General features: G+C 44.2%; 1 protein-coding gene across 1 annotated transcript in view; it reads right to left on the reverse strand.

The window, feature by feature from the left end:
* shroom3 (shroom family member 3) overlaps positions 1-22552 on the reverse strand; it is a gene marked incomplete at its 3' end in the record, with an annotated part of 158441 nt that overhangs the window by 52679 nt on the left and 83210 nt on the right. The window contains exons 5-12 of the mRNA XM_083638063.1: positions 13680-13877; positions 10682-10955; positions 7104-7210; positions 6742-7016; positions 5946-6186; positions 3353-3411; positions 2145-2595; positions 1021-1335 (exon numbers count right to left, since the gene is read on the reverse strand). Of these exons, the coding sequence (XP_083494189.1) occupies positions 1021-1335; positions 2145-2595; positions 3353-3411; positions 5946-6186; positions 6742-7016; positions 7104-7210; positions 10682-10955; positions 13680-13877 (1920 nt within the window). The remainder of the gene's footprint in view (positions 1-1020; positions 1336-2144; positions 2596-3352; positions 3412-5945; positions 6187-6741; positions 7017-7103; positions 7211-10681; positions 10956-13679; positions 13878-22552) is intronic.

Here is a 22552-nt window from a genome sequence, read left to right on the forward strand (position 1 = left end):
GGTCCACCCCTGGATGTGGCTGACACAGCTTAAAAGGGGTAGTAACGAACAAGTGCCATAAGATGGCAGTAGCTACATTTGAAGTATAGTGTAGGACCTGTGCAAGTGTCAGTGAGTGACCCATGCCACATCATGCCATGGTCCATTACTGTAATGATAGGTAATGCATTGCAGTAACAAAAGAAAATGCTACTTAACGAACCCCAACAGAAGCAGATCAGAAAACAAGACTTCATACTAAAATATGAGCAAATATACTTTATTATAGCAAATTAGAAAAAAAAGCTAAAGGATATCAGACACGCTCACAGACTCCACAATTAGTCTTTCAAGCCAGACTGTCTATTCTACATTCTGTGAATGCACCATAAACAGTCTGTAATTTACGCCCACAGAACATGGACAAAGGAAGTTTGGGGAAAAAACGCTTCAGACCGGAGGAAGTTTGAACCGATGCAGGTGATTGGAGAAATATGAGCGGATGTCCCGCCTTATCCGGGACATCCCCCTATCATCGCTCATTATTTTATTATATTTTAAAATTGCGAGAGCCAACCATCTGTTTTAAGAGACAGGAAAGATTCATCTTTTACACTCCTGATAGATGGAACAAGATTCAGGACTCCATCAAACTGGACCGACTGGTCTCCATAGTCGTTCAAAGCGTTACTTGAGGATGCATTGCATAGGGGTTGCACCTGCTTTACGTTGCCCTCTTATTTGTCTGCACCTGTGATTTCATGTGGTTTTTATTGTTTTATATATGCCGTAATCTGTTTTTCATTATTTACATTTTTATTGTTTTAAATTGTTTAAATTGTTGTATATGCTGTAATCAGGGTGTCCTTGAAAAAGAGAGTGTGCTCTCAATGGTCCTACCTGGGTAAATAAAGGTTCAATAAATAAATACATAATAAGCCCTGGCCTCCTGTGCAGTTGAGGTAATACCACTCTGTTCCTGCTACAAGAGCTACATTTCTAAATGCAATCGTTTATTGTTTATTAAAAGGATCCCCATACCTGCTCCTGTCTCCTCTAGACTGGATGGGGGTGAAGGGGTCTCTCCTCTCCTCAGCCCCGGACTGGGGGGGCAGTGGCCTGAAGCCATGGGTCAAGTGGGGACCCTGGAAATCCTGGCTGTGTCCCTGGATCATTTGGTTGTGGACTTGGTTTGTATGGGTGTGGTGCCCTTGGTTTGTATGGGTGCGGGGTCCTTGGAGGCTCTGAGCGTGAGGCCCTTGGTGGTTCTGGGGCCCGGCCTGGCCCTCCGCTACCCCGTTTGCAGCTCGGAGGTGGGCTCTGTAGAGTGAGGAGTCAGCCTCCTCCTGCTGGGGCCTAGCGAAGGCAGAAGATTACGTTAGCCTTAAAGGGCTTGTTACTACGATTATAACATACAACAGGACCATACCATCGCTGATGGGCGGAAACCATTTTGTTTTCTTTTTCTCCTCCCATCAATGGATTTAGTGGGTACCCAAAAAATGACCTGTGAAAGTTTCAGGTACTTTGAACAAGTGAAAGATGTTATATTACTGGTTATTAATGTTGTTATTACTATTACACTGTTAAAATGGAATGTTTTCACTTCCTTGTGAAAAATAGCTTTTTTGGAGACACAAGGTTTCTGCCCAACAGTGACGATACTATAGCTGGAGGGGGTTGTTAGGATTATTAATCAATCAAAGTCAGTCAACTTTATTGCCATTTTGCATTATTTTAATATAACTTAATTTACACAGATTGAAAAGATTTTAATGAGGCATTATTTTGTATCCTTCCTTTAAACGTTTCAACTCCACACGTGGAGTCGTGGACAAGTTGCAGTCAGTGTGTACTTTGTTGTAGGTTGTTTCATGTCAATTTTGTGAATCAATACATAATTCCTGCTTTATCCTTTTTTAGGGTTATTTTCCCCCTTCAGTTACACAGATATCGTGACGTATCGTAGATAGAATTTCTTGCAATGTATCGATTATCGCAGAATCGCTGTATCGTGATACCATCGTTATCAAGGGCCAAGAATCGCGACAGTATCGTATCATGAGTTACTCTAGGACTCCCACCCCTAATAGATGGATGGAATGACCAAGAGAAAGACAGACAGAAAAATGAACAGTCAAAAAACAAGAAACAACCAAACAAACCAATAGAAGCAGCTGTCTGCCTCCTGAGTCATGAGCAGGGTGGAAGCGGGCGAGACGGGCGAGGATGAAGAAGAAGGGTTGTTTTGGTATCCGTTCTCTTTCCACCCTTCCATCCCTCCTCCATCCCTCGCTCTGATACCCAGCAGCCCTGGATGCTGCTGCAGGCCGCTCTCCTTGGCCAAAGCGTGGTAGACTCCGGTGGAGGCGGGGCCGGGGCTGGAGCTGGGTATCTGGGCGAAGTGGGGCTCAGGCTGGGGGACGGGGTACACGCCGGTGGGCAACAGGAGCCGGCCGGACTGGGCGGCACCGCCCGGAGAACCGGAGGAGGGTCCGAGAGAGGGGGCAGGCTGGGGGAAGCCTCCCCCCTGTCGAGGCTTGGTGGTGGGGCTGCTCTCCGGACTCTTCTCCATCACCGTGTGGAGCTGGCCCTCGGCGCCGTACAAGCCTTTAGCTGGGTGACGACAACCATACTAGGGCTAATGCTGCTAGGAAGAATAATGCTGAGCATGCTAATAACAATGAACAATGCTAGTCCTTGTCCTCCCAAGTGTTGTTGTCATTTCAACGCATATGGATTCTTTCCGGGTCCAGATTTCTTTGTCGTTTATGGTTAAACTGAATGGGATTTTCTTAAAATGGATTAAATAATGTAATACCAAATAAATGACAAAGTTATCAAATATTTTAATGCATTACTGTATTTTCAATAAATATGTTATATTTTGATAACAACCATGGTGTGGAAAGCCATGGAAGGTTGGTGGAAAGTCTGGCTGGCAATATATCATTATATTGAAATCAAATCAATATATCGATATATATGGATATATATATATAACCCCTTTTAGGGCGATAATTCCACTCATGTTTGATATCATGATACTGTAGACTGAAAGGGGATCTGGAATCCCATATCTGGAATGAAAAAATAGGCTCATACTTGAGAGGACAATTACTAAAAATAATAAATAAATAACAGTATATAATATAATTATAATAATAGATAATGGGTCTATTTATTCAGTGCATTTTACAACCAAGGTTTTCGTGACCACAGCCATATAAGAGACCATATCATTTATCTGACATATAACATTTTACAGCGTTGTCAGTCACAGACCCAATCAACTGATGACAGAAAAGTACAACTGTTTGAGAAGAAGAAAAACATAAATCAGAATCAGAATCAGAATCAGAATCAGAATCACAGTGTGTACCTGAAGCCACAGAGCCACTGGAGTGATGCCAGGAACCCTTATGCAGTGACCTGAGTGAAATAGATTAGATTCGATTGGTGGTAATAGCAGATGAGATCAAAGCAGAATAGATTTTAAATTACATTTCATTCATGTAGCTGAAACGTGAAAATGTTCCACCAGAGTTTAGAGTTGAAATTTTTCAACTTTGGCGAATCATTTGTGCGAGTTTGCTCATGTTTTGTAAATAATTTTGTAAATACATTTTTTATAAATAAATGCATTCGTTTTGCATCTAAGTGTCCGTCGTTATGTTGTGGCTTTTGAGCCGGCATAACATAATGGGGGCTCGCCCGGGATCGTATTGAATAGTGTTGTATAGCATTGGATAGTATTGCATGGTATTGAATAGTATCGTGTCGTACAGAAACATATAGTCGCTGTCGGGGCGAAAAGTCGGATCTCCAAAACGCAACTTTTCAGGAAGTAAAAAAAAAAAGGTGTGCTCTTAAAATACTGAACACCACGTCGTCAAAGTTGGCACGTCTTCATTATAGTCAGTTTCCCACAGGCCGAGAGAGGGGCTCTGTCATGGGGATGAGAAGCATCTCACTAACGTAAACATTATTCTCGTCAGAAACTACTTTACATTACATTACATTACATTACATTACATTATGTCATTTGGCAGACGCTTTTATCCAAAGCGACTTACAATAACACATTTTTGTCAGCAATAGAGCAATCAACTATGCAACACACAGTCTATGACAGGGGCACTCAATTAAAATTCTAAGAGGTCCAGATAGAGAAAATGTCCTCAAGCGAAGGTCCGGAACATTGAGCTTGCGTTATGATTCAGTGCCATTGAACTTAGGCTACTTCAATGATTGCAGTAGCCTAATGGTACAACATCTGTATGTAGTCAATGACTGACTGTTAAATCAAAATAAACATCAATAATGTTTATTTACAGTTTTCATATTTAACTGGATTAATTATAAATAACTAGCCTACACTAATAATAAATACATGTTCTTTTCTCATTTCAAGTAAAATAATGGCTGCATTTAGAAATAACACAACAGAGTGCTTTGGAAAAATTTGCATCTTAAAATAAAGTGCTTTCATTTTAGAAAAATAAGTTCCCCCTTTTCTTCCTTTTCTTAACTCCATTTCACATTTTATCAGTCAGGCTCTCAGCCAACAAACCTCCTTTTCTCTTGATAGAAGTGAGCTCCCACTCTGTTTGTCTGTCTGTCTGTCTGTCTGTCTGTCTATCGGTCGCTCGCAATGCAAACTTTGCATGCCGTTGGGCAGTGCATGTGTGTGCGCCCTGGATTTGAGTGTGTGTGTTTGCTCATGTGTGGCAGCTGGTCAGGATCGCATCACACTTCACGAGACATACTGGTTTTGAACTGCTCGTGAGACCAATGAATGAACATGAGTCTGCCTGCTCTGGATTAAAACTAAAGCTTTGTTTTCGCGGTCTACTCGTTTCTTTTGAGCACGCGATGTGAAATACTTCTCTCGCATTTCTCCAAGTCTCGCCTCTCCTCCGTCCGTGTGTCAACTCTCCAGCAGCAGGCAGAATCAATTCGCTTGTTGATTGGCTGAGTAGCATCATGTGTGATGATTTACAGCGCATGCATTGGTCTGTGAGCTTCCTGACAGATAAACCAGTAGCCTACCGTAAAGGCTAGAAAAGCATGTGCCGGTTAAAATAGAAATGCTCCGTGAAAATGTAACTATTCAGTGATTTGTAGGTTATAGGGCTCGGTCCGGATAGGACTGCGTCTGGGTCCGGATGCGGACCGGAGTCCGGACTTTGAGGATCGCTGGTCTATGACAACTACAACTTCTGAAAGGAATAGTGCTACAAGTTTAGTTTAGGTTAGTTGAAGAAGGGCCCAGATGGAGCCTGAAAAGGTGAGTCTTTAGTCTTTTCCGAAAGATCGGCAGTGATTCAGCCGTCGTGACCGAAAGTGGAAGCTCGTTCCACCATTGAGGTGCCAGGGACGAGATCAATACTTTGATTTGCATATTTTAAATGAGTTTGCAGCCTAGGGATAACTTACATAAGGGATAACTTACAACATTGTATTGATCTATTTACTTCAGAGGAAGCCAGGATTAAACAAAACTATCAGAAATACACGGCCCGTCTGGCCGTGTGTCTTTTCCGGATATAGTGTCCTGCCTGGTGGGTTCAGATGGAGGTAGGGGGCGGAGCTTCTAGGTTTGAGCGACAGTTTGAAGGGGAATGGTGTTACGAGAATTACTCACAAGATTGGTGTAATGCTTTTCCATGGGTTACATTTTGTAAAACCCACACAGAGACGTGAACGCCGACCAGTGGCATTGATTCATCACAAAAAATTAAAATGTGAAAAAATGGACATTCGAGGTCCCGCCCCGAGAGCGACGACATACTGCTGCAATGTTGCGTCATGATACTGAATAGTATTGTATCATTTCGAATGATATCATACTACCTTATATCATATTGTATAGTATCATACCGTACCGTGCTGTGCCGTACATTATCGTTCTGTATTATAGGGTGAGAATCAATATCCACCCTGATTGGATGAACCCTACTCACCGTAGCGAGCGGGCGTGCTCCAGACTAGACCAGGAGTTGGGTCTCTCTGGATGTGTGCCGTGGTTCCTGATGGCATTGTAGCTGTCGCTGCGCTGTGGAGGAGCCGGTGCCCCCTTCAGGCTCTCATAGGAGCTGTGTGCGGCCGCCTGACCCCATATGGGCCCCACGCTGTGCCGGTTTGCAGTCGGGACGCCACCGCTACTGCTGCTGTTGGCACGGTAACAGATTTCATTCGATGACCCTGGAACCAACACAACAAAATAAGGACATAGCAATGATGTCATCACATTAAGGAAATACCTTGTTCATGGGACTAAATTAGAGGCGAGTCACAGCATGGTTAACTAGAAAGAACCGCCTCGTGGTTGTATGCCTCTGCCAACGAGTCAAGTTGCAATCTACATACATGTCTGTCCAGGTCCAGACTCATACACGTCTGTCCAGGTCCAGACTCATACACGTCTGTCCAGGTCCAGACTCATACATGTCTGTCCAGGTCCAGACTCATACATGTCTGTCCAGGTCCAGACTCATACACGTCTGTCCAGGTCCAGACTCATACATGTCTGTCCAGGTCCAGACTCATACACCCACAAATACTTTGCAACCCACGGCACAGTGGTGTGGCCATTCAGCCTTATGGCAATTATGGCAATTTAGGCAATGTTTTGGGCGTACCTCAACAACACGGCGAAGGTTTTCAGTCGGACCAAGGTTTGAACTGAGCTTTAAACCTACTCCACCTACGTCCCTCCTTGTTTCGGCGGCTCACCGGTCTAGACGGGCAAGCACGTACCGTAAGCCCAGTTTCCAGTGACGGTCCCCCGGCAATCTACGCGGCTCCCAGCCCAGCAGCCCGCGATCGGCCATCCTCCAGCATCGTCATGAGCGGCGCTCTCAAACATCGCACCCCGTTGCCCGATGGCAGTGACCCGGTGTCCCTCCAGACACCGGCTGCGCTCCAGGCAGCCTCCACCGTGGCACGCCGCAGTAGACCCGCCGACGAGCAACGCGGACAGCAGACCAGCAGCTGGTGATCGATCATCCTCCAGCATCATCATGAGCGACGCTCTCAAACATCGCACCGGCCCAGCAGTTGGTGATCGGTGGTCACGCCGTGCCTCCCCGACGACCAACGCGGATGACTCCAGCGCTCACCCCATCTGCAGCGCCGCCTCCCCGCCTCGCTGCAGGACCCCGATCACCCCCTCGGAGCCGTGCCTTATGGCTCCTAGCAGCCCAGCAGTTGGTGATCGGCGGTCACCCTCCATCACAAACGAATCAGAGGTCAAACATAGAAATCCAGTTCTAAAAAAACACGGTTGTAATCAATTATTTCGAACTCTTAATCAAGGATCCCCGGTGCAAACCAAAGGGACTCTTTTGTGGACATTTGAATATTCGCAGTCTTGGTAACAAACGTGAACAGTTGAGAGCATCTCCTACATGAGTCCAATATTGACTTCCTAGGGATATCTGAATCATGGTTAAAACAGTCATCTCCAGAAGCCCTTGTATCTATGCCAGGATACAATGTGTTAGAATAAAGAAGATAGCAGAAGGATAGAATAAAGGGAAAGGGGGGGGGGGGTGCTACTTTATGTCAAGAATACTCTTGCCTGCAAAGAAACTGTATGGTCAACTGACATTAACTTTGATTGTGTTGGTGTAGAAATCACTCTTTCAAATGAAACGTCCTTCTCTTTGATTTGCCTCTATAGACAGCCAACCGCTAAAGCCGATTTCTATGATCAGTTAAAGCTTCTTGAACTCCTGTGACTCTAACAAAGAGACCGTCATTTTGGGGGATTTTAATTTAAATTGGGACAACAAACTTAAACAAACCATGGAGGCACACAATCTAGTACAACAAATTGAACAACCGACCAGAATAACTAACACCTCCCAAACAAAGATAGATCTAATTTTCACAAACAAAACTGACAGAATTGCTAAAACCTACAATCTGCTGACTGGCCTCTCTGATCATAATTATATATTTTTTCTGTAGGAAACTCAACAAAAAACGGTTCTTAAACGCACCAATAAAAAAAAACGTATTTCTCTTCTAGTTTCCTCCCAAAAAACATGCAACAATGCTTTAAAGATCCTGTTAAAAGAAAGAAAAAATTGGAATGAGACCATCTCCTCTGTTAACATAGAGGAAAACTGCTGTTTGTTTACAAATAAATTAAATTAGTTAATGTCTTCTTTCTCCAGGAGGGGGTGCCAAAAGGTTAGGAAGGAACGTCACCACCCTGGCTTGATCAAAGCTGCAGATCATTGATGAAGTTAATGGACTCACTTCTAAAACAAAGCTTGAAATCTGGTCTATCGACTGATGGGCAGAATTTCACCCATAAGGTAACTCGGACTTTAAGAAAGGCTAAAGCGAATTTCTTCATCAGTATAATTGAAGGTGCAAAAGGAAATGGGAAAAAAGTACCGGTATGTCAAATTTTAAATAAATTACTAGGTAAACAGAACAAACCTAGAATTAAAAATGAATGACGTTCTGGTTAAAGACCCCACAGTGCTGGCCTGTACATTTAATGAATATTTTAGTGTATTAGAAATAACAAAACTTTTCACCCCCTCTGGTGTTTCACACAGCCCAAGTGTGGATGCCCGGCCCCTCTTTGAGCTGGAGGAAATAAATAAGGAAGAGGTAAGAAAAATCCTTGTAGCACTGAAACGCTCCAAGGCAAAGGACGCCTATGGCCTAGACACTGATTTCATTCAAACTTACTCACGCACTAATAAAACCAATCACCATGTTAGTAAACCAGTCAATCAGCTCAAAGGAAGTGCCATCATCCTGGAAGGTGGCCACGGTGACACAGGTTTTTAAATCTGGTAGCAGGATGGCCAACTACAGGCCCATCAGCATCCTCCACACCATATCCACGGTTGCTGAGAAATGGGTGTGAAAACTCATGATGAAACATCTCGACATGGGTCACACTCCACTCCACCCACTACAGTGTGGTTTCCGTGCTCACCACTCCACTGAGTCAGCTAACTGTGTTTTTCAAGATCATGGTCAAGAGCATGCTGGATAAAAACTCATATGTTGGTGCTGTGTTCCTGGACCTCAGAAAGGCATTCGACACTGTCGACCATCAGGTACTTCTGGCAAAATGATCTCATTTCAATTTTTCTGCAGAGACAATACGATGGTTCAAGTCATACCTAACAAACAGAAAACAGTGTGTCATGGTTGATGGTGTCAAATCCCCTTATCTTGACAATCCAGTCGGTGTCCCACAAGGATCGATCCTTGGGCCATTACTGTTTTCCCTGTACATCAATGACCTGCCTGAAGTATGTCCTGATTTTAATGTACAAATGTATGCCGATGATGCGGTCATTATTGTGCATGGTAAAAAAAAAACGATCTGATCTCATGTAGTTTTACAAACGTTCTGAACAAGGTCCAACCTTGGTTGAATAACACGTGCCTACTGTTCAATACAAACAAAACTGTATGTATGATGTTCAGTAAACAACCAGCTGTCATCACAAGGTCCAATGTGTTCCTGGGGGGGGGGGGACTGCCTCAGAGTCATTTTGAACTCAAATCTATCTTTCAGGAAACACATTAAAAAGCTAAAAAGCACAATTTATTTCAATTTATTTAATTTTAAACAAATCCGGCCCTTCTTAACAGTTGACGCTGCAAAGGCATATCTTCATTGTATGGTTTTTTCCCACACTGAATATTGCCGGGGTGGAAAGCTCCACCCTGGCCACTTTTAGAAATAAATTAAAACAATGGTTGAAAGCCAAACAGACATGTAATCACTTATAGTATGTTTTCTGTCCTTTTTGTATTTTTGAGTGTACCTTATTATCTGTTTCTTTTTGAGTGTGTTCTATTAATGATCTATGTAGCTCTTATTGTTGTTTTTTTTATCCCTCTGTTTTTATGTTTGAGGACTGCGGATGGAAATTAGCCTTGTGCTAAATCTGGCACTTTTTACACTTTTACCATGTTTCAGGTAGTCTCGCTAGCCAGCCTCTCTTCCTTTCTGTCAGAGAGTCTGGCGCTGTGGAAACAGGCAACAGGGATCAGCCCGCCCCTGCTCTAAAGCTGCTCTCCCATTCGAGCGGCTGTTTCGGTGGCAGCAGGATATCCGCTCCCCCGCTTGCAAGCTCTGTCACGCTCTGTTCATTGGCTCCGACCATGTCAATCAGAGCGGCTTCCGCTCCCATGTGTGTCGCTGTAATGCTCCCGCCGAACGCTAACTAGCTAGCGTAGAAAGCTAACGGCGGAAACCTACAGGCTAACTCGTTGCTACACGCTGAAAATGGCAAGTTTTGAAGAAAATTTGGATTGTGCAATAAAGAAGGCCTGCTCGGCACAAGTTCCACCCCGAAACTATTTTCCAAGGGCACTAACGCTAAGCACCGCCCAAGACGAGGCTGATTGGTTAACCCAAACAGAGCATTTTTTTTCGCAATCCCACAATGGAAGCCTGCGACGCCAGACTCTCTGACGGAAAGGAAGAGAGGCTGGCTAGCGAGACTATGTTTCAGGTGACTGTATATGCTTCATGTTTTATGTGTTCATTAATTGTGCATTGTCCCGTCCAAATAAACAAATAAAAGTAAAGTACAGTGAACCCAGGACCTTCTTGCTGTAAGGCAAGAGTGCTAACCACTTTGCCACCATTCCAACGTGACCCCATTCCTCAAAAGTGAACTTTACCTTGCAGTTCTCGGCTTAGCCCCACCCCCAGCCCTCCCCCGACCCGGGAGGCATGGCTGAGCTCCTGCTCATGGGACAGGCCCTGCTGCGCGTCGTAAACCGTCCGCACGTAACACACATCCGCCTGCTGCAAGGCCCCGGCCCCCCCAGCTCTCTGAGGGACCGTCTCCAGCGAATAGGAGCGCTCGGGGCTGAAGGAGGGGGTGGAGGCTAGGTACTCTGGGATGCTGGAGCTGGTGGAGAAGGAGGAGTAGGCGGAGTCTCGCTTGCTGTGGAGATGGTCGATGCTGTTGGAGGACCTGGAGTAGAATGAGAGATTGACTTAGATCTTGTTTGGTCCAGACTTTTCAGGTTGGTCCAAACCAAAATGAGAGCTGTGAAACCTCCATGGGGCGCGGTCCGGACCAAACAGCCAAACCTTGCTCCAATGAAAAGAGGTGGTCTTGATCAAAATGGACCATGGTTCGGTTAGTTTGTAGTGTACAAACATTATTGGATCGTTTGGACTTTCAGACCAATTAGGAAGTACCGCCAGGCTATCGTCAGAGGAAAACAGAAAAGAATAGCCATGGTAGCACATGAGGAGAGGAGGAAACAAAGTTTTTATTTGAAATACTGTATGGTACGACGAGATATCAAAAGTCAACTGGAAAAGCTCACTTTCAAGGTATGAACTAGTCTCGAGTATTGCGCTTGAACTTGGTGCTGCTGGTAGCATTGCCATAATAATAGTATTATTGTGGCAATGAAATTAATATTTTCATTTATTTTCCTCCCATTACTTCAAACGGCGATAGAAGGCTACCCGCCGAATTGATAACATACCAACGTCAGACGCACGCCCGTCTACAAACCAATCAATGTCAAGTATATTAATATAGTGAGATGCTAACCTTGCAACTCAAATACTTCTTAGAATGGTCCTCTCTCTCCCAGACTCTCTTAATCTGTGACATTCCCTGGTGATCTTATGTTCCCCTTTGTGTGTGTGTGTGTGTGTGTGTGTGTGTGTGTGTGTGTGTGTGTGTGTGTGTGTGTGTGCGCGCGCGCGCGCGCGTGATCGTAGAGGTTTGCTGTTATGGATTTGCTTGTGTGTATGATTGTGTGTGTGTTGTGTTTTGGATGTGGGTGGGGGGTGGTACGTTTCAGGTTTTGTGTTTTTTCTCTCTCTCGTTTTGTTTTTCCTTAATGTTTTGAATTTGGCAGACTTTGTGATATGAGGAAACACTGTACCGTTGTCTAAAGAATCTATAGAACATTATATATTATATATTATTATATTATATTATATAACATGTATAGTGATGAAACTTTACACCCCTATCGCTGATGTGACGAAAGTGGCGCTGAGGTCTTGAGGAGGTCTTGGAGGTGGTCTTAGCAGGTATTGAATTAGGCTTCAGGATTCCTGCATATACCCTGCTAGAGATGTCTGTCTGTCTACGCCATTTGCTGCTGAATTGTAGTTTTCTGATTTGTGTATGGTTCTTCTTTTTCTCTCTCTCTCTCTTTGTTATGTAAATTAGGTTGTTTGTTGAATCTTACTTCATTAAAAAAAGATGCATCAAAGAGATGCTGCGTGCGAGATCATGATCACATGAGACACGACAAATTCCACAAAATGAAGCCTGCGTTAGTTCATTCAAGACATGATGTCATAGACATGATGTCATAGCTACGCCCCCGCTGTACCAGCTGACAGCCTCTGTTTGGTTCACCGTTTAACCAATTCTCCAATCACAGTCATTCTCACATCAAGGCGGTCCGTTTAAATATGGCCGCCTCTCACTCACTGATCTGTTCCCCACCTTGCTGATCGTTTGCGGCTGCTGGCAAACGCTTTGCCCCCTCCACCCCAGCCTCCACCTTTTAGATCGAATGCTATCATGTATTGTAGCTCTGGAGTCTGCATGGCTCAAAAAATGAACATGTTTCCATGTCTTGCTTTTAGGCTCCCTCTTTTACTCTCTATGGTTTAAATGTATCTGGAATATTTTATTCCCATGGGGGATTTTGCTTGCTCTCCCTGCTCGGCGTAGCATGCTGCTTGCTGAGCCGAGTTCAGGCAGAATTAAATTAATTAAATATTAAATTAAATATTAAATTAATTATAAGAGCGGAGCCTTCAACGCCAAACATAATTGTATGCATTATATTCATTTATGCAATAAATGGTTAATTCTATGACTTGAGCGTTCTTGAATGAACCATTTGGCAGCGTCAGGAGACGCAGCACATGTAGGTGTGTCGTGATGTCTTGTGAAGTTTGTTATTGTGATATAAGGATATAGGATATATATATATATATAAGTTTGTTATTGTTATTGTGCTCTCGCATAACTGACATGTGAAAGCAAAACTAAGAGGATCCAATGTGTACAATGTAACAAAAACATGAACCTTGGTTGAGACTTTCAGGTGTATCACACCCACAAGTTGGTTTTCTTTGGTCTGAACTACAGGTTTCAGGTTTGAACGAGCAAGCTAACTTGGTTGAAATAGAGATCGTGAGTTTACAAACTCCACACAAACCACACATATAAACACAAAGCTGCCCCTTGTTAGCTCAATACAGTTGAAACTAAGATATTCCATTAAAAAAAAAGTCTAGCCACAGATTTAGCTACTACATCAACGAACTTCACATGTAGCTTTAGCTAATCGCTCCCTGCTAACATGAGTTCCTGTTGCCAAATCTCGCGAGAGTGTGTTGCTGAGATAGAGACAGGTCTTGAACAAGTTCAATTTTCTCCTGATCTAAAATGCCATTTTAGTGTCAGAATATTCAGAAGATATGTGGCCTCGGAGAACGGGCCGAATATTTACTTTAATGAATATGGGAGCGAAGGGATCTGTCATAATCTGAGATCACGTTGACTTTTCCCATTGACTCCAATAGACTCAGACCTGCTGAAAATCTCCTAAGTGGCTGTGGAAAGCCATGGGCAAAAAAACAAACAGTCAAGGGGTGGGACAGTGTCCTTGATCAAGGCACCATATCCCTTATTGTGAGTCCAGCGCACCTGGCTGAGGAGAGCTGGTGGCAGGAGGAGTATGCGGGGTGCGGGGTGTGGTGCAGCACCCCGGGGTGCTGCTGCTGGGAGCACTGGGGAGGGTCCAGGCTCTCCATGCTGCCTCGGGAACTGTACTGGTCCGGACTCTTCCTCAGGTAGCCCCCGCCACCAGAGTCAAAAGCAGCACACAGGTCTGTGGTCGAAGCACTGAGAGAGAGAGAGAGAGAGAGAGAGAGAGGGATGGAGGGGGGGAGAGAGAGAGAAAGAGAGACATATATATATATATAGCATTACTCAAAGCATTAGGATTAGACTGTCGTAAAGCTGTCGTAAAGACAGTGGGGAGTGACTATCAGCTACTGTCATCAACTTACTGTAATACCAACATACTCAAACTTTGACGCGTTATTTACCCCCCCTTCCCAACATGCTACGTTGACATGCTTGGTCCCAATCGATTCCAAGTCCACAGTCACATCTGCCCCCTTATTTTCTAAATTAAAAATATTGACTGTTTATAACATAAACATGTACTTTTCTTTTCAAGGTTCAGTATCAGGGTCACACACTGCCATATCATTTTCAACAATATTTTCATAAAAACTCAAACATTCACTCCAGAACTACTAGACAATCTAATTTCCTGCAGATTCCACTTTGTCGTACCACCAGAGGGCAGTTATCCATCAAATACAAAGGTGTTATCTTATGGAACAACTACTGTATATGCACCTGATGGACAGCTCACCCTCCCTACCAGTCTACAAAAGAAAACTAAAAGAACATCTGTCCTCAATGGAATTGTGCTAAAAAAAAATCTGTTGCCATTGTCATTTACTTCTTCTGATGTATTGCTTAATTATTAAGTTTGTTTATTTAGTTTTATTTTTTATTTTGTACTATCTATGTATTATTATTTGTACTATCTCCTTGGTTATAATTATTATTATTATTATTTTTATATATATAAAAAAATTTACATGGTGAGGTTCTCGATAAGTCTCGATAAGTTCTCTCCAAGCACTGATATTTATTGTATTTTATTAATTTCCCCTCCAGGTGAAATACACTTGGCGTGTATTGTCTTTACAGTGCAAAATCAATCAATCAAATCAATCAATTCCTTATTTCTTCTACTTTCATAGGTATAAAGACCATCACTCTAGCTTTAAAAATGAGCTCGCTGTCAGCCGTACATGTACCGGACAAATTCTGTTTAAAAATGTGGGAGTTTAAGGTCGCCGTTTTTATTTGCAAAATGACAGGCTATGCAGCATGAAACATATTAATACGAAAAGTAATAGCGAAATAGATTGGTGGACCATTTGCACGCCGAATTTACTAGAAGGCCCGGATCACTTGAACTTAATTGACTTACTTGCACATCTCTTGCCGAGAAGTTGCATATATCCCAGTGTTTGAATAAAAATAAGAAGAAGAAGGGGACAATATGCTGCTACTGTCGTGTAAATCTATCTAGGGGCGGCTTTAGCTCAGGAGGTAGAGCGGGTCGGCCAATGACGCAAGGGTTGGCGGTTCGATCCCCGCTCCCTCCCAGCTGCTGTCGTTGTGTCCTTGGGCAAGACACTTAACCCTCCTTGCTCCCGATGGTGTGTAGGCACCCTGCGTGGCAGCCTGCCGCCATCGGTGTATGAATGGGTGAATGTAGACTATCTACTGATTGTAAAGCGCTTTGGATAAAAGCGCTATATAAATGCAGGCCATTTACCATTTACCATCTATTACTGTCATGTCATCACAGCAAAGTGGAATCTTGATGTCAGCATTCACTTCCTAGTAGACAATGGAGCTGGATTCATTATATATATATAATGAATATATATATAATGAATATATATATATATATATATATATATATATATATATAATGTATATATATATCTCAGTGGCGGCTCCTGAGCTTGCAAATGTGGGTGTTTTTTTCCCCTTTTGCAGTTTGAAGACATATTTAGAGGAATATCTAATTTTAATTTAGCATTAGGATTAGACTGTTGTGATGTCATTATTCAGTTTTAAAGATCAATAATTTCTCATTATTTCATTTCTCAGAGTAAATACTGTATATTTATCGATTCGTTATTTCGAATCCCACATAGGTTACGCCAAACCCCACATAGGTTACGCTAAAACCACCACCGCAAAGCGTGTACCTGTAGTTGGCCAGCCGGCAGGAAAGTATCGCGGGACTTCACGAGACTTGGTGACCGAGATCACGTTTGAGGTAATTTGATCCCTGTGAAAGTCCAGGAAATGGCCTGGGGCGAAATATCACTCTGGTGGATGTTGAGGGATCACATTATTACCATATGTGGCGAAAACGGGAATAAAAATAGCTATTTAGATGCAGGAAAGACAGGCTCACACTTGGCCCCAAATCAGCTCCATTTTACAACTGACTTGGACGCTATTGATCTCAAAACAACGCTAGGACTGCCAGAAACGCCGCGGACATCGCTGGGTGAGTGGCCAAATCATAATTATTGCCAGGAGATGGGTCCAGGTTAAAAAAAAACGAAATTCTCCTTTAACAACCGCAGCTGCGACCTCGTTGGCTGGCATACATCAGCGATGTTTGGTTGTTGAATGAATTCGTTCATCATACAGTAGGCTAGGCTACACTAACCTATGAAAATATTAATTTGGGCAAAGAGCTGAGTGAAAATGCCTCCGCTCGCCTTTCAATCCAGGAGGGGTGGATGTCGCCTGAAAGCACACCGCAGGACGGGAATGTGGCCGTGCTGCTTGGCTCTGTGTGAAAGCAATTTCTGTGGCGAGGCTGCTGGCTTTGCGGGCCTTCTGAACTGCAATTTTGCGCGATCTGTGTGTGAAAGAGCCTAGAGAGACAGGCGAACCTCCAATGTTAACGTTACCAATGATCGATTTCGGTGAGTAGGCCTAAGTGACCCCAGTGAAGCCTGCTGGCCCAGCGCCGTAGCCGTTGCGCGGCTGTGGCTCAGGAGGTAGAGCGCCTCGTCCACCAACCAGATGCATGTGGAAGTGTCCTTGGGTAAGACACTGAACCCCAAATTGCTCCCGATGGCTGTGCCAGCACCCTGCATGGCAGCTGGTCGCCTTCGGTGTATGAATGGGTAAATGTATAGGCACATTGTAAAGCGCTTTGGATAAAAGCGGGCGCTCAATTCCTAGGCTCGCCCAATGCGCGGCCTCGCCCGTCTTGCAGCTCGCATTCGCAGCTCGGCCACTGCACAGCCTTGCCCGCAGCTCGGCTGCTGTGTGGCCTTGCCTGCCCTATTGGGCGCGCACACAATGTCTCCCTCTCTCTCTCCCTGAGTCTCGCTCGCTCTCTCTCCCTCAGTCTCTCTCCCCCTCTCCTCTCTCTCCCTCTGTCTCTCGTGAGCCTCCTCAGTCTCTCATGAGCCTCAGACTGATGACGTCATCACTGATGACATCAGACATCATCACTGATATCATCAGTGTGTGTGTCTGTCTCTTGTGTGCTGCGAATGCAGCTGCAGGGCCAGCTTGGCGAGCTGCAGGACGGGCGAGGCCGCGCAGCGGCCGAGCCCAGGAATTGAGTGCGCGAAATGCCTACTTATTTTTAATTTTTTACCAGCGCCTGTAAAAAAAAATACACATTTGTCCATGTGACGCTGCTGAAGGAGCTACGCAAAAGAGCTGCTAGAGCAGAACGGCTCTGGGCTCAGTTAACAGTAGCAGCACCCAGTAGCTCTAGAAACGCTGTAGTAAATGTAGTAGAAATGGTCTTAAACTGTCTATATTACAGTAACACTCAACCACAAGGAAAAGGTTTCAAGGCTCATTACTGCATGAAGAAAAGCTCATAATAGTCTGTTCCATGGGCTATCTCAGCTTGGTTCGGGGAGTTAAGCTAACGTGGCTAACCTAGCCTAAGCTAAGCTAACGTGGCTAACGTAGTCTGGGACTGGGTCTGTGAATGTCAATAGAGTGCCAAACTCACCCCCTAATCCCATGGGATTTCATCCGCCATTTATTTTTCCATAGATGTTGCGTAAAATGCTTATAAAAATAGTTTTACTTGGAACCAAGTGATTCAACTATAGAATCAGGGGAGACCATGTACATTTTGACTCAGATTTTCTTTTTCTTTTTTTTAGCGGTGGATGAATTTCGACAGTCGACTTTGGCCCAGCGAATTTCAAATCTTGTTTTTGCTAGAAATGCCCATCCCTACTATAGAGCTATAAAGAGTAGACCCATCCCTACTATAGAGCTATAAAGAGTAGACCCATCCCTACTATAGAGCTATAAAGAGTAGACCCATCCCTACTATAGAGCTATAAAGAGTAGACCCATCCCTAGAGCTATAAAGAGTAGACCCATCCCTACTATAGAGCTATAAAGAGTAGACCCATCCCTACTATAGAGCTATAAAGAGTAGACCCATCCCTACTATAGAGCTATAAAGAGTAGACCATCCCTACTATAGAGCTATAAAGAGTAGACCCATCCCTACTATAGAGCTATAAAGAGTAGACCCATCCCTACTATAGAGCTATAAAGAGTAGACCCATCCCTACTATAGAGCTATAAAGAGTAGACCCATCCCTACTATAGAGCTATAAAGAGTAGACCATCCCTACTATAGAGCTATAAAGAGTAGACCCATCCCTACTATAGAGCTATAAAGAGTAGACCCATCCCTACTATAGAGCTATAAAGAGTAGACCCATCCCTACTATAGAGCTATAAAGAGTAGATCCATCCCTACTATAGAGCTATAAAGAGTAGACTACTAGAGGAAATGAGGAATAAATGCATTCAAAACATGTATTTAGATCTAGAGCAGATAATTGTGTTTGGTGTTTTCTTCATGTCTAGAATAAGGGTAAGACTGGTAAATACCCTGGCCTGCTTTACCGGGCATGGTCCACACTTCATGTGTGGAAATGGCTTAAGAGAGTCACAAGACTACAATGTGTGTGTGTGTGTGTGTGTGTGTGTGTGTGTGTGTGTGTGTGTGTGTGTGTGTGTGTGTTGCGTGCGTGCATCGGGGGAGCCCCAGTAATGGTGTGTGTGTGTGTGTGTGTGTGTGTCCGGGGGAGCCCCAATAATGGCGTGTGTGTGTGTGTGTGTGTGTGTGTGTGTGTGTGCGTGCATCGGGGGAGCCCCAGTAATGGTGTGTGTGTGTGTGTGTGTCCGGGGGAGCCCCAGTAATGGCGTGTGTGTGTGTGTGTGTGTGTGTGTGTCTGTGTGTGTGTGTGTGTATGTGTGTGTGTGTGTGTGTGTGTGTGTGTGTGTGTGTGTGTGTGTGTGTGTATGTACGTCACTGTTTGACCCACCAAGCACCTCAGCTGAACACAATGCAATTACTGACCTGGAAAAGAGGCCACCTGTCTCTCTCTCTGTCTTTCGCTCACTCACTCACTCTTTCTCTCTCTCTCTCTCTCTCTCTCTCCCTCTCTCTCTCTCTCGTTCCTTCTATCTCTCTTTCTCTCTGTGAATGTCTTTCTATCGCTCTGTAAACTTTGTTCATGTCACTCTCTCTCTTTGCCTGTCTCTCAGCTTCTCTCACTCCCTCTGTCAACCTCTTTATCAATTCAATGCATTGAACTGTATTGGCATGGCATACATGTTCACATATTGCCAAAGCATAGATTAAAACATGAATGAAACAGAAACTAAAACGTTTGAACTGCATATACTGTAGAATAAAATACAAATAAAAAAATATGTCTGGATATTAAAGTGATAATAATAATAAATATAGCCGCAAGCATCCAAGCATGGTCAGTAAGTGTGTAGTGGTCAGTAAGGGTGTTGTGGTCAGTCAGGGTGTTGTGGCCAGTAAGGGTGTTGTGGTCAGTCAGGGTGTTGTGGTCAGTCAGGGTGTTGTGGTCAGTCAGGGTGTTGTGGTCAGTCAGGGTGTTGTGGTCAGTCAGGGTGTTGTGGTCAGTAAGGGTGTTGTGGTCAGTAAGGGTGTTGTGGTCAGTCAGGGTGTTGTGGTCAGTCAGGGTGTTGTGGTCAGTAAGGGTGTTGTGGTCAGTAAGGGTGTTGTGGTCAGTAAGGGTGTAGTCGTCAGTCAGGACGTTGTGGTCAGTCAGGGTGTTGTGGTCAGTCAGGGTGTTGTGGTCAGTCAGGGTGTTGTGGTCAGTCAGGGTGTTGTGGTCAGTCAGGGTGTTGTGGTCAGTCAGGGTGTTGTGGTCAGTCAGGGTGTTGTGGTCAGTCAGGGCGTTGTGGTCAGTAAGGGTGTTGTGGCCAGTAAGGGTGTTGTGGTCAGTCAGTGCATTGTGGTCAGTAAGGGTGTTGTGGCCAGTAAGGGTGTTGTGGTCAGTCAGTGCATTGTGGTCAGTAAGGGCATTGTGGTCAGTCAGTGCATTGTGGTCAGTAAGGGCATTGTGGTCAGTCAGGGTGTTGTGGTCACTCAGGGTGTTGTGGTCAGTCAGGGCCTTGTGGTCAGTAAGGGCGTTGTGGTCAGTCAAGGTGTTGTGGTCAGTCAGGGGGTGAAAATATATTTCAGATTGTGTAAACCTCCCTTTAGACTCACGGATTTAGCTTTCGGAGGTCTCATTCAACAGGTTTCAAATATACGATTTTTAAGGTTGAATTGGATGTTCTCCAATGCTCTGTGATGTCCATATGAAATAAACTTAACCTTAACCTTATGTTAAAACACTTTTCCTCTACACCACCATCTACATTCATCTGCTTGATTGATCCAGTGCACCTGGTACAGCTAGCCTACAGAGCCTCACCACAGCCCAACTCTGATTGGCTCAGAGTGCTGTCAGTCACACTGCAGGATTACAAGCCCCGCCCACTTGTTTCATGTAAAATGCATTGGTGATACATTTGGCATTGTAAACATTGGTGACGTGGGTTTACAATTCTCAAATTGTGTGTCCTTAAAGGAGGACTTACCCCCTAGATATGTATTAGAACAGTGATTTGAAAATACCTATGGAAAAAACCAAGAAATGACATATACTCTTGTCTATGCTAAACTCTTTGGCTGTGTTCAAGTCCAGATTTTTTTTCGGAAATCGACGCCATTACAGTTTGCCTACTGCCTCAAAAATTATTTATTTGAGAGGGGCCATATCTTTATAAATATCAACAACTAGCCAACGCTGGTGGCCTGTTTGGAAAGAGCTTTGCTCAAAATGGTTGAAAGTTATATCAATTTGGTAATTCAGTGGCGAACTAGAAATTTAATTATTTTTCTGCATGTATCTCTATGGAAACTACTCAAACTACGTTACGAGAGCAAAGTGACATGGGCTCGTTAACAGCAGCACACCCACAATAGGACAAACCTCTCGCTCTGGGGTAACACAATGCGAGATTTCTCCACGTAATTCCCTCGTCTAACTAGAGATAAACCGCGCAATGAAATCCGTTTTTAATTTGCGTTTTGGGGCTTTTCGTGATTCTTGTTGAAAGTTACAGCATGACAGCAGCATTTTTCCTCTCAGGGCGCAGGAGAGGCAGCGCAGAGCTCTTCTCCTCCCCCGCTCTTCTCCTCTTCAAAGCCCCCGCCTCTCACTGCCCGCGCGTCCCCGCTGCCTGACAGCAGCTCGTGCTCGCACACAGCGAGTCATAGCCGCCGGACTGATAGCCGCGGAAATGTCAGACTGTGCACAGAGAGCACTGGAGAAAGTGCTCCAGACAGCAAAACACACACACAGCGAGTCAACCCCCCCCCCCCCCCGTTGCTTGTACACAGTGACGATATTACAGTAGCCGATGTGTTTAGACCAGCTTTGTCACGTTGTCACGTCGTAGTATAGCGTTATATTTTACATGTGCGCTAAACTGCGACCATATTTGTTTGCGGAAATATCAGACTGCTCTCTCTGCTGCTCTCAGAGCACAGAAAGCCCAGCTGCTGCTGGCCTGCTGCGCGCGCCCGCGGAGCTTGGGGCTCGTCCATGTAACAGTACGACTCTCGCCTGCCTGGGCTGGAGACAGTGCTTGCAACTCGGACTGATAATATAAACATCATCATTCGAGCTTATCCAGGTAAGATATCAATAAAGTAATGACACATTCAGCGGGAAACTAACTATAATTAAGACATGTGCCAACTTTGACGACGTTTGGTTCAGTATTTTAAGAGCAAACAGATTTTTTTTTACTTCAGTTAGAGCCCTCTGGAGCCTGATACTAAGTAAGGTTTTTCCATCTTGCCTAGTTGTATAGGCTTTGGAGATGCACCAGATGCACGCGCTAAACCCACCGTGACGTCAGGTTGTACCAAATATCCCATTCATTTGAGGGCACAAAAAAAAGCAGTTTTCCACCCTTAGAGGGCGCTTATGCCAGATATGCTGCTGAAAAATGATACAAATGGTAAAATGGCAACAGTTTGGTGTCAAATGTGGAAATTCTGACCAGAATTCTTCACACATCACCCCCAAAGTCATATATATTGGTTAAAAGCTGAAAAAAAGTGTTTTGGAGGTAAGTTCTCCTTTAAGTTAAAGCAACTCTGCTCAACACGTGGTAAAAAAATCTGGCAGGATTTGATGAACGGTTAATGAGTTATGACAATTAGTGTCAGGGCGTGTTTCATTAAAAGTTTAGAGATATATAATTTCAATAAAACAGTTTCACGTATCCAAAATAACTTTAGATCAGGGTAGTCCAGAGATGACACAGAAAAAGTTTGGGGTGATCTGGCCTAACGGTCTAGGAGGAGTTTGCAAAATAGGGAAATTTGGATTTGTTGTAATACGCCACGCCCACTTCAATCATTCATTACGATATTTTAGATATTGACTTGTTCATGTCGGTTGATGATGGAAATCGAATTTCGTACGAATCCATCTGGCCAATTATGAAATAAACTTTTTGCAGTTGTGGCGCCCCCTAGTGGTACAACTGAAACTTCTGTCTGTCTTTTACGGTAAAGCCATATG

This window comes from Poromitra crassiceps (genome assembly GCF_964638095.1).
Source record: "Poromitra crassiceps genome assembly, chromosome: 6".
Lineage (NCBI taxonomy): Eukaryota > Metazoa > Chordata > Actinopteri > Beryciformes > Melamphaidae > Poromitra > Poromitra crassiceps.